The sequence below is a fragment of the Panthera pardus genome, unplaced genomic scaffold (genome assembly GCF_024362965.1).
Source record: "Panthera pardus isolate Hobbes unplaced genomic scaffold, ASM2436296v1 HiC_scaffold_11, whole genome shotgun sequence".
Taxonomy (NCBI): domain Eukaryota; kingdom Metazoa; phylum Chordata; class Mammalia; order Carnivora; family Felidae; genus Panthera; species Panthera pardus.
The window spans coordinates 101,309,502-101,322,611 of NW_026526666.1; the positions used below are offsets into that span (position 1 = coordinate 101,309,502).

General features: G+C 48.4%; 1 protein-coding gene across 8 annotated transcripts in view; it reads right to left on the bottom strand.

Annotated features, from left to right (window-relative positions):
- Window positions 1–13,110, bottom strand: part of CAMTA1 (calmodulin binding transcription activator 1) — an 851,930-nt gene that overhangs the window by 29,143 nt on the left and 809,677 nt on the right. For all 8 annotated transcript variants that reach the window (XM_053899033.1, XM_053899032.1, XM_053899029.1 and 5 more), the window contains exon 13: window positions 1,555–1,706. In XM_053899033.1, the coding sequence (XP_053755008.1) occupies window positions 1,555–1,706 (152 nt within the window). The remainder of the gene's footprint in view (window positions 1–1,554; window positions 1,707–13,110) is intronic.

Here is a 13,110-nt window from a genome sequence, read left to right on the forward strand (position 1 = left end):
TTTTTTCCAGCAATAAAGTCCACAAAATTCAATTACTATGGAAGTACTGTTGTTCCTTCTTTTCAGTCTGGAAAAACACCTTGCAAAAATAAAAAGGTGGGTGACCGATACACTGTCATCCTCGCCAGAGCTGTCAAAACATCTTAAAGGTGGGTGATCCCAACGTGCGGAAGGACGACCTTGACTCGGAAAGGACAGGCAAGAGCTGCTCCCGATGCATCAGACAGACATATTCATGAGCACGTGAAAATTACGGGTTAGTGAGCAGGGAGGGAAATTTTTTTGCATTCACAAAAAGAGCTGCATTTTTATCACGAAAGGTGGACCCAGATATGTATCGAGGCCACCTTAAATTGACAGAAGAGTCTTCAATAGCAGTTAACATGGGATCAGGTTGTAGTAGGCCAGTTACCGAATGGTTGAGCTGTAAAAGGACAGTATATTCCATTCCCTTGATGCAAACTCTGGTGACAGAAGGTTTTCATGGGAATCCCTGATTTGAGCCATGAGATACAACAAACAACGATTACTTCTTTTCTAAAATGTAGGAGTCTAGGTGAACAAGAAGCCTGTTGTGGCCTTAATAATATTTTACTGTGCACCAAGTCTTCCCTTGGACTTCTGAAGGCAGGTAAGAAATAAGAACATTTGGGGAAGAAGGGGTTGTTTGGTTTTGGGGTGTGGTCCATAAAACGCTTCGGTTTCAAAATATTAACATTTGGTATTAAAACATTATTAACACTTGATATTTACAAGGAACATAAAACTCACACGTTTCACTTAAAAATGCAATTGTTCACAGGAAATCATCATTAATCTTGAAGAAAGAGGGGAAAGTGCTCGGGGTTTGCAGGGAATAATAACTCAGTAGGAGAGAGAGAGAGGGGAATGCTATCCATCCTTTGAAAATTTGTCTCTAGGGTCTCCTGAAAAATAATTTCTGCCCAGGCCATTTCTCAAAATGAGACCCGTAAATAAAACTTATATAAAGCCTTCAAGACTAATGGGACTCTAAAAAAATATGTAGTGACGTCCCTGCATTTGGCCAATTCTTCCTGGAATTTATGAGAAAGCAGATGTGAAACAGGATAGCAGGGCTAATGTGGTCCGACACCAAGTAATTCCAGAAACGGCTTCTCTGGGAGCTTCTGATATTGATCTTCTTGACTTTATAAAAGGCTTTATGAATGGCCGAGTTGGATCATGCTTTATATTTATATTTAAAATAGATATGGAATCCACAATACAAAATAGAGTCCAACCGAACTCTGAGTCGACACTGGGCCTGTTTTCTAAGTGGATGTCCTCGAGCCACACCGCCAGGCAGCAGCACTGAATTCTGGGATCAGCAGCAATGATTTAAGGCTCAGGGAGGTCAACAACCGAGAAGCCCCACCGTTCAAGGCTTCTGTTATTACACAGATTTCAAAATTTAGGGGCACGGGATTATAAAGCACTCCCTGGGACTAATCCAGGAATGACACCAGCACCAGACAAGGGACTTGTGATCAATAAAGCACAGAGTGAAAGGTGATGGTCAGTGCACGCCCGTACCTGAGCCTGGCTTCCTCCGTTCCCGCTCCCGTTTCCCCCTCCGCTGCTGCCTCCTCCGCTCCCCTGTTTGTGCTGCTGGGACCCCGTCATCTCCGCCATCCTCCTCTCCATCTGCTCCAGACGTTCTAGGATGGACATCCTGAACTGGTTATCTAGGGCAGAACAGGTGATAGTGAGGTCGTGTTCCAGAAGAGCAGTTAACACGTGGCCTCGTCAAGCTGCAGGACCGGCATCCGAAACACCATCATCAGCCTAACCAAACTACACAGGTCCGTCCAGGCCAGATTTCTCCAACGTGGCAGTGAATCTCACACCTCACCCAAGACCTGGGGCATCTACGGTGGCCCAAAGCTCTCAGCTAAAGGAACAGAAAATCCCTTTTTGTCAAAGTCCTGGTTTCCGGTTCCTGGCACCCCATCTCTTTGCCAAATTCCCCAACGGAAGCCTTGGAGAGATCTGATAGGGAGGCCCCTAGAACAAATAAATGAAATGAATACGATTTAAATCAGTGGAAGAGAGGGAGATGTGTGTGTATAAAAGATACACGTATGTAAATATATGTACTTTTTAGAGTAGTATCTGTTTTACCCAAATTAAAAAAAAAAAAAGATTTCATCTGTTGATCATTTGCTGGCTGAGACCCTTACACATGTCCTTTAACGCGTGACAGTCTTCTCAGAGCCCAGTGCAACTAGGTGCTTCACCCCTAAGAAAAACATCAGGCCGTCACCGTCGGAGCTAGGACTGTAACTCAGAGAGGCCTGTGATTCTGTACCACGGTACTGAGATGAGAATCTCTCTCTCCCTCCCCATTCACGCATTTATACCCACCTGTGTGCACACACGCAGACACACGATTTGGGCTGCATGCAAACACGCGAGAAGGAGCTAAGACCATTATGAAACTCATTAGCACCGAAATTTATTCAACAAATTTTAAATAATGCTGTGCCAGATAGTAGTAAACCGGTCAGAAAAAGGCCTCTTCCTGCTCTAGCAGGGGAAGCAAACAGGATAATGTGAAGAGGAACCATAGGGCGGGACTACAATTTATATGAGTCTGGAAAGGGGCCACTTGAGTTTCACCAGAATAGAAGGAGCCAGGTCTGCAAGAACTGGAGTGAGTTACTAGCAAATGCAAAGGCCCTGAGGCAGGGCATTCAAGGAACCGAAGCCAGTGGCTGGACCACCACAGAGAGGAGAGCAGAAGGTGAAGTCGAAGAGGGGGGCCAGGACCAGACAGTATGTACTTAAGAACCCTGACAGAGGAAGTGTACAACTTTGAACAAGACCTTAAGTGCCTCAGTTTCCTCACCTCTCAACTGGGGATGGTAACTGTACTTACCTGAAGGCTTGTCGTGAGGATGAAATGAATATTTGCCAATGCTCAGAACATATAAGTTCCAGATACATGTGTTAGCCATCATCATCATCATCTTCGGGCAAATGAATTCTCTAGGAATTGACTGAGCATCTGTGACAACCTATTTGTCCCCCAAATTGTTAAAGGCGTAACTGTTTTCCAAAATACAACCATCCGAATCGTGAAAAGGAAGAATCCAGAAGTGTTCGGTCAGCGTGCCTGGCCGTCCTCACTATACAACCCGACACCGGTGAATGATGCTTACTGATCCTACAAGAAATAAAACAGCAGGCGGACTAACACTTACAGAGTGCCAGCCACCGTTTCCATCACTCTACAAATATTAACCCATTTACTCTCTACAGTAATCGTGAGGTCGGTACTGTTCTTACCCTCTTTTCACAGAAGGGAAAACTGAGGCGGCGGGGAGGGGGGCTCTCCGGCTCAGGGGCCTGGAGCTTAACCACTATATGACACGAGTATGAGACCTTGTGGGAAGAGAAGAGACACAGGAGTCAGGTTCACCCCTGGGAAGAGAACATTTTCTTGCAGTAACAAGGCAGTAGATACGTGTTTCACAGGAAAATTTTCAGGACCGGGTGTCAAACTGGTTCCACTTTACTAAACCACAAAGCCAGAAGGGGAAGACTGCTGTTCAAAAAATCGTGACATTATTTTTTAATAAAGCTATTTCCGGGAACAACACTAAAGGAAAAATCCTTCCCCTTTAAAAGTGACAGACGTCTTTGTGCCAAGTGTGCACTCACACACACACACACGATCCACAAACACCAAGGCCCCTGCTGCTGAGCATCTCGGTGGCCCGGTCACCAACAGGCAGGGACCCCAAGTGGGCACGTCATGCGCTTGCACAGTCGTTGCCATCCTGTGACCCTAACGGAAGACACGAGATGCCTTCAGGGGTGGGACTGAGTCCTAACAGCCTGCCCTCTCCGTTAGAAGAGGGACACTTTGCAGAATGAGGGACTCTCTTATTTGGAGCCCTTCCAAATGAAGGGGATGAGGAATCTTCCCCTTCAATTAGCTGGACTCCAAGGAGAACAGCGCATTTTCCTTGTGGAGCTCGCATCAGCTCTCCCTGCACATTCCCCGCCGTGCCATCCATTCAACCACCTGCAGATCCTTCGGCGTCCCACCGAAACGGGGGAAGCGTCTATAGCCGCCTCCCGACAGTTTCTTCTGCAAGCCCACATAACTTGCACCTGTTAAAGGCGTGTTCAGAATCCATTTCACTTGTTTCGAGCACTTGTTTGGAGCCTGGTGGCCAACAACAACCTGCCATGTCACGCAGAGGGGCAGAAGGGCACAGGGAGCAGCGCCCAGCTGTGGGCCGCCCTGGCGGGGTGCTCGCCCGGCCACCTGGCCCCATGGAGGTGGCTCCGTCGTGGTGGCCGCAGTGCCACAGTGAGGTCAGCCTCTCGTGCCCGCCCGTCTCCTGCCCAGCACGGAGCCTGCAGAGACAGACCCTCCCTGAGGTCACGGAACACAGACCACGGCGTCTCCAGATCAGAACACTAACAGTCACCGTGACTTTGTGACCGCCACCAAGGTTCCTGTGTGCTTTTGATCTGGGCTGTGTTCAGCGCCATCCCCATGCAGTTAGCTCGTTCACGTTATTAAGCTGCTCCAAGAAGCACTTGGTGAAGATACTCAGAAGCAATTATTTGCCTCTTAACAAAATTATACCATACATAATGGCATCTCTGAGCCTCTCAACTCCAAAGGGGGAAGGCAGTGATAATTAATAATAAGAAACAGCCTCGAATGGAAATGATTGATTGAGCCGGCAGCCCGTAGAGCACAGACCTGATTGTACTGTGTTGACCGAGACTCAGAAGAGACCTTCTGATCACACTTCCTTTCCTCTGAGCAGGGCCAGCGCCCAGCTCCATCCACAGAGCTTACCCGGTGGATGAAGTGATGGCCTTCGCGGGTCCATTACTGGCAAGTCAAAAGCAACGACTTTGTGCTTGCTTTGGTGGCACAGTTTTGGGGTGGCGTGGAAACCGTATTGTAAGATACTTGGCAAATGCAGAGCTATACGTATGGCCTGGAGTGTATATTATGATTGATCACAGCAGAAGGGGAATAGAATTACTTAGAGGCAAAAAAAAAAAAAGTTCTGATTAGGTTAGAGTAAAAAAGTAGATTTGGGATTCACTTACGCGCACGAACATTTACTGAGCACCTACCACGTACCAAGCACTGGGGGTGACGTTGAACATTAGTGAACACACCCGTGCCCTCGTTTGTTGGCCAACGAGTAATTTCCACAATCTGAATAGACTGGATTTTTAAACGAACGTGTGGGAGGGAGGGGTGAGAAGAGAGAAAACAAAACATGTGTAGCTCTAGCGGGCTGATGAAGCTGGCCTCAGCTCTCTCCCACGAAGTTTCAAACAAAGCCAGCAGTGACTCAGCTTTGAGGGATTCCCAGCCCCTTGTCCTTAGGACAGTTTGAGCGAAGCGACCCCGCTAGTCCTCCGTGAGCCCAAGGCTGCGGGGACAGCACGCCAAGAGCACCTGTTTCCCGAGCACTGTGGACTCTGGGGGTCCCGGTGAGGAAAGCCGGCTGTTCCACGAGCTCCCGCCTGGTCGGCCCCCCGGCTGGGAGTTCTTGTCTAGAAGTGTCAGGGCTCTGTCTGCCTCGCCCAAAGAACAAGCTGCTGCTTACACAGAAGGCTCTCCCACTCTTCCCCCTACCCCTTGGAGAAGTGTGGACAAGTCACGTTACAACCCGTGGCTCTGAAGACTGGGGCAAGGCGAGGTCCGCACAGCAGCTCCCTCCTCCCCGGGGGGGGGAGAAGCTCCGGGTGGCGCGGGCGTCCCCTCCGTGGGGGAGGGTGTGCGCGCTGCCCACGGTGCTGGTCCCTCGCTGCGGATGCCGCCCCACAGGAGGCTTCCGCCCATCCAGCGGTTCCCACACCCGAGGTGCCATCAGAATCCCCAGGAGGGCTTCTTCAAACAGAAGGGTGGGCCCTGTTCCCAGAGTCTGTTTTGCTTCGAAGGCCGGGCTGTGCGTCTAGCATGTTCCCAGGTGACGCTGAGGCTTCTGGTCCGGGGCCACCCTCGGGAGCCGCCGCTCTGAGCCCCCACCTCCTTCCTCGAGAACGAGCCCTCCGTGCACCTGCGTGCCCGGCCGCACGAGACATTAGCTCCTGCGAACGACGCCAGGCCTGGCCGCACGAGCTGTGTCGGCAACCCCGGGCCGCACGCTCCCTTCTCACGCGCACAGCCGAGTCCGACCCGGCTGAACTTGAAAACTATTCAAAATCTGCCCACCTGCGCCGCTCTCCGCAACGAAGCAGACACCACTTTGTCGCGCCCGTCGAATCTTACCTCCTCGCTGCTTGCTGCTTTCTTCTTCTCCCGGCTGACGAGCTGGGGTGTCTTCCCACGGGTCTGCCTCTGCGCCCTGCGGGTCTCTAAAGCGGCCCGTTTACCTGCATGGTTTCGGGGAACGAGGACTCTGCGGCGCCACACAGGTCCTTCCCACGACATTCAAGACACACGCACACGCACGCCTGCGCCCCAGACAGGAAGTAAAGAGTTCCGATGGCTCTGCAGCGACAGTCTGGCTCGTGATTCATTCAGCCTCTTCACGAGCCCGTCCCGCACCCCTTTTAGCAGAAGCGGCATTTTTAGACCGGGCAGCTGTGACAGGCTGCAAGGAACACGGGACAGAGCCGAGAGCTGCAGGGTTAGTCCTGTGGCCGCGTGACTTTCAAATAATGACCACGCTGCACCTCAATTTTCTCTCGTGGAAAGAGGAGACATCACCATCCTTTTGTTCCTCGTGGGGATGGGATAAACTACTATAGGACATTTTTTAAAGCGGCAAGGCTTTCTTTACCCAGTTATACCGATGGGACCCCCCCTTGTTTTTAAAGGCATCTTAAAGATTTTTAAGTAACCTCCACACCCAACGTGGCACTTGAAATCACACCCCCAAGATCAAGAGTTGCATGCTCCACTGGTCAAGCCTGCCAGGAGCCCCTAAAAAATGCATTTTTGAAAATTTTGGATACTTTTAGATTTACAGATGAGTTGCAGTAGTAGGCCTCCCATAAACCCTTTGTCTGGTTTCCCTTAACACCGACATCTCACGGATCCACAGTGCACCCGTCAAAACTCAGACACTCACTGGTACGTCACGACGAACTCAGCTACAGACTTGAAACAGACTTGCCGTGACAGTTAACGTCCCTTTCCAGCTCTGGGATCCAGCTGCAGGCGCCACGCCACCTCTGGCTGTTCCACGCCCTTCCTCTCCTCGGCTGTGGCGATCTTCTCTACGGCCCTTATTTTCACAGCGTCCGTGGTTTTGAGGAACACCGGACACGTGCTTTGTAGATGTCCCTCTATTCAGGTAGTCTGATGTGTTTTCTAATGATCGGACGGGAGTCATGAATTTTCAGGAAGAATATCACAGAGGCAAGGGCTCGTCATATGACACGGGTAGTGTCTGACGTCCTGCTGATGCGGACCCTGATCTTTGGTGAAGGTAGGGTCTGCCAGGTTTGCTTTGATAAAGTCACAATTCTTCTGTTTCCATACTCCATTGTTTGGAAGTACGTCAGTGAGTCCAGCCCACACTCAAGGAAAAGGGAATAAAGCTCTACCTTGTGGATGTGGGTGGGAGTATCCACATATATTATTTGGAGTGCTCCTATAAGGAAGATCTGTCTTTCTGAGTTTGTTTGTATCCATATAAGCCATTTATTTATATCCACAAACACTTTACACTTTGGTCACAATCCAATACTAGGTTAGCTTATTGCTCAAACTGTCCCGGCTTTGGCCACTGGGAGATCTTTCAGGCTGGCTTCTGTGTCCCTCTGACATACCCCCAGCCTCTTCCCTTCTTTTTCGAGTACTTCCTTGCTTTCTGGCATTATAAGATGCCCGGACTCCTCTTTTATTTTCCCTGTCCCAGCCCTAGAGTCAGCAATCTCTCTAAGGAGCCCTGGTTTCTTTTATTGGAGGATGGCATTTAGAGGCCAAGGTCTGGCTGCTGGGTGTGCTCGCTGCTCCTGGGGCGTCTCACCGCTGCTAGGCCCTCCCAGCAGAAAGAGCAAGGCAACACACGTAAGTACAACCCATGTATGCACACACATCTACAATTGTTCTGAATCTATCTATAATAACGCTGGAATAAAATAAATGTGAGTCCATACGGACATCCCTACCTCTAACGGAGCACTGCGGTGCCCATTCTAGCCTTCTGGGGGGTACTTTAAATGTAGGTAAGATAACTAGGGGTTACTTAGATATAATAAACCCGTGTATTAAATACTGAAATCTTTACTGATGTATTAAACTACAAAAAAGAAACCTGTAGGCCTGATTTCTGCAACTCAAAAATACAGGTTCAGAACCTATCACAGTAGTTTATTCGACGACTACTGTTACACTCCAGTTCTTAGAGCTTCCCAACAATATTACAAAACATACAGAAAAAATACTCATAATCCCAGAACAGCTCTGAGTATTACAAAGGTCAAGATGAAGGAACATTTCCAGCCAGTCACCGGCCCGAGGGTCACTGAATGGTTTGCTGAGGCTTCATATCCCCTTTTCCCATGCTGGGCTCACCGTGTCCCAGCCTCCCGTGTCACACAGCACAGCAGCAGTCACGGGTCATCTTTTCATCTTTCTTTGACAGGGATTCCCAACCCTCAAAGGGACCCGTTTTAAAATGTCCCAAATTAATATTTCCCTAAGAATGAAACGTTCCGAAACAATACCGAAATTTTAAAGACAGAGAAACTTTGATGAAGTCGGACTTCCCACAGTGTGTTCTAAGTTTAGAAAAGTTTGGCACTTGCTTCTATAAAAGTGCAGGATCCCAAGTATTTGAGGATCTGATGTAAGAAAGTGTCTACTTCAGGAAAGCAGCTACTGGCCAGACTTCCCAGGCTCTTAGCACTCAGCTGTACCTACTGTTTCCTCTAGATTCCCTCTCTGTAAGTCTTGGAAGCTAACGCATTTTCTGGGCCGCATTGAGCAATACACCCTAGGGCAAGTTTCTGACATGAGGTCGATAATCTAGTTTTAAAAACTTAAATCCCGCCCCTTCGACCTACAAAATAAGATTGAAGATCTTTGGCATGGCAAAGAATACTCTTTACCGACTGTCTCGGGTTACTTTTCAGGGACTCTCTCATCACTCACTCTTCTTCAGTCCACCGTGAGTTTGATGTACCTTTAGACCTTTGGGCATGCCGACTTCTTCCCGTGTCCACCTGGTGAGCTGTCTGTTCTTCAGAGTGTGGCTTACACATCACTTCAGTATTATTACTGAACATCTACAGTGGGCCGTTGCAAATGTATTGTTTCTAGTCCTCAAAAAAAAAAAAAAATGAAAGAAAGCTTTTCCTCTTCATTCTACAGACGAAGAAGCTGAAGCTCGGCCATGTGTTGCTTGCCCAAGGTCATGCTGCTTGTAAGTATCAGGGCAGGGATTTGAACACAGGCAGGACTCCAGATCCATGCTCTTTCCACTGTGCCCGGTGAACCTTCCTCTCTTGCCCTGGGTCCTAATGGTACTTAGCAAACGAATGCCGAGTTGTTTTCCTGTATGGGCCATTTCTACCAGAGGGAGCTTTCTGAAAGCAGGGAGCTTGCTTGGATCCCTGGCACCAGATACAGAGTGGGTGCTCCATCAGTGGAAAAGAATTGTTATTTTCTAATGCAAGCTTCTTCTGGAAGCTGACTTACTGATGTCATCCAAACTCTGGGGCAAGGGCTCTGAGCCACCTCTGTCAGCCCCAGTGGACTCCAGGTGGCTGTGGACCCATCAGTAATCTACCACTTGGTCCGGTGGACAGACTGGTCAGAATGATCACAACCCAATGGAACTGACTTGAAAGCACGCGAGAAAGCTCTAGGAGTCTCCTTGGCTGGCTGCTGCTTCCTTTCAGCTCAGGTGAGGAAGTGACGTCACTGCAGTGTGTTGGTGCGAGACTCTGGCAGAAGAGCTGAGACACAGCTGACTTCTTTACAGACACAAACTGTGGTTTCATAGCAACGTCACTCGTTATCCACTGAGCTTCACGTTAAAAATACAGACCCTCCCCCCCCTTCTTTCATATGTGCCTACCTTCCCCTGGCCAAATGGGATCTCTGGGACACAACGGGCTGGGCGCACATCTTGTGGAAGGAGTGTCTGTAGTTTGTAACAAAAGCACTTCCCAAGTTTGTCAGGTTGGGTTGTTGTATAAACAGGACATTTTTAGTGTCTTAAAAAAAAAAAACAAACACTTTCTAGAACAGCCTTGTGAGGTATGCATGGACCTGAACACCTGAAAATCAGCTAACAAATAATACCTGCAAACACGAGAACCTGTTGCCGCAATTGCTCGATTGGAGTCACCTTGTTGCCAGAGTAGAAGAGAAAGTTTTGCCTTGGCAGGTAAATGAATGAAGGAGCAATCATCAAATACCACCTGCTATTTTAAAACGCGTTATTTGTAGCTCAAGTGCACATGTGCCCTCCTGTTGCTATTTGGATTGGGAACGAGAGACTGTCTCTCATTCCATTTGCAGCTCTTGGCCACGCTGGCAGGAGAAGCTCATGAAGCAAAAGGAGGTATGACTTGAACTATTTCTGTAGGGACTGCTGCTTAGGAAGTCTCCTAAATTTTTCAGGAAGCTCGGAAAGGCAGGGAAAATGAAGTCACTTAATTCCTTCCCAGAATAAATGGGGCCACCAGAGCACATTAAGCTGTCCTCTCCAGCAAGCCATTTAAGATGTCCAAGTGCAAAGGGAAGGGTAAGGGCCGGACAGAGATAAGGCACAGGCTGTACCACTCTGATTTTCCAAAGCAATGGCTAAATTTAGCCTTAGGGGAAAAAAAAAAACACCACCCTGCGTACTCCACTTTTTAAAAACTCCCCAACTCTATATGCCAAGACAAAGGGAAATTAGCAATTCTTCTTAGACTTTCTTCATTTGCATTGACTTTGGATTCGTCGTTCCTCTCCACGGTCTGTGTTTCACGCTATTCAGTCGTGGAAGCGCCAAGGAAAATGGTTTAGGATGCTGCTAAAACAACAGCGATTAGGAAACGGAATGTTACAAGGGGGCATAGCAAACCCGTCATGATTTCTCCCTTGAGCTCTTTCAATGCCAGAGCTTGAGGCGCAGGAGGGCAGAGATGTCAAACCTATTCTCCAAGGACACTAAGGCTGAGCGGAATGCCCTAGGAGCTCAGCTATATCACAACACGCGGGAAGCACGCGAGAGCACCCCAAATCATGCAGGAGCCGACTGTGTGGTCAGAAAAGCAGCAAATCCAGCTGGAGTTCGACGTAGTAAAACTGCAGCTGGTTGGTGCCAGAGCAAAGGAAATCAGGACCTCTGACGCAAATTCGACACCTACCTTCACAGCCTACGAAAGAGAAGAACATTTCAGGCTTGCTGACTTCAAAAAGCCACATATTTGGAGGACACTGCCTCAACAGTTCCAGCACACAGTGGAAAGAAGAAATCTCACAAGCACAGAGGAGATGTTCTAAAGCAGTAAGAGGAGAGTGGATGGAGACCTGGGGAGCATATCACCACTCAGACTAAGGAGGTTTTTAAAGAAAAAGTGCCGTAATGAGACTCGGGGACAAGCGACAATGTCCCTCACCTGGACGCGACAAAGGTGTGACAGTGGAATGGCATTTAAGTGCATACATACGGGAAAACGGGAAATGACAACCCTAACACCTAAGAGCTGACAGCGCAGAAAATGCACAGGAAGTGTCAGGAGGCAAGAATACTTTAATTAGCCACCAGCAGGTTGATCTGTGGTGCTCGGCTTTAGCGACAAAAACCCCCCAACACCTAAAATCCTTTGGGAAGAGCTACGGAACAGCAGAGTCGTTCGCAAAGGTCTACTCGCCAAGGCTCCACTATGGCACTGGTCTGCTACGGTGCTGCAGAGGTAACAGCGAACAAGAAAACTCAAGACGTTGTGGCGGCCGCCGGGGATACAAAAACCAGTAAGGTGTGAGCCTCTACCTCCAGAAGCTCAGTCGGACAGAAAAGTAAGGAGAAATCGTGTGAGCTCTACGAAGCTACACTCGTTCTGTTCACTGCGATACTCCCGAGGCCTAGCGGGATGGCCGGCACACAGGAGGTTCTCAACGTGGATTTACTGAATAAGTGACTTAATTTCATCTGTTAGAAATATGGAATGTGAGTTTTAAGAAGGACAAGGCGAAGGGCAGCATGCAGAGCAAAATATGTTTCCATTAGTCATTTCTATGATGCACTTTTCTCCAGCCAAGTTATTAAAAGTGGTCCTTTCCCTTCTCACGGGGCTTTTACCTAATCAATCCCATCAAATGTATCGGGGACCAGGCAATCGAAAACAGGCAAAATATCTAATTGAGACTGGTATACAGCAATAACTCTTACATTTGGCAGTTTTCACCTCAGAAGTAGCATCCCAGAACGAGGTCAGGTGGAGACATTGTTGGCGGCGGGGGTGGGATGGGGGGCGGGGGGGGGGGGGGGGAGAAGGGGGAAAGGAGGGGAATTGAAAACTCCATAAAAAAGAAAACTTTGGGGGGGCACCTGGCTGGCTCAGTTGGTAGAGCATGTAACTCTTGATCTTGGGATCATGAGTTCGAGCCCCACACTGGGGGTGTAGAGATGACTTAAAAAAAAATTAAAATCCTAAAAAAAAAAAAAGAAAAAGAAAAATTTTGCTAGTAAGATGTGCTACCTGGTACCTAGAGAAAAGAAGAAACAATCCTGGCTGTTTCTAGCTAATACTACTAATCATAATAGAGGTTATTTGCCCTGAGTTCCTGGTGGTTTTCAGTATCTGAAAAGCCATGAATTTGGGATTCTAGCTGGAAGAGTCCTTCTCTGTTTCCAACTCCTCCATACATTATTTAGACGCCTGCTGCTGGCGATGCTTTGCTCTCAGAACTGCAGGAATGCCATCTGCACAGACGTTCCCAACTGTCTTGCCTACTCGTGAGAGTTCAAGCCCAGGATGTTCCAAACATACGTATTTTTTTGTAAACACTGGATTCTCCATAGAGACTTCAGTTCTAGAACTTGAAAGTTTATTAACTCCGATAACACTTTTTCATAATGCCGTGAGATTTTGTAAAAATCTGGAACAAATACAGGTGAAGACATCCTTTCCAGGTTACCAGACGGAAATGTA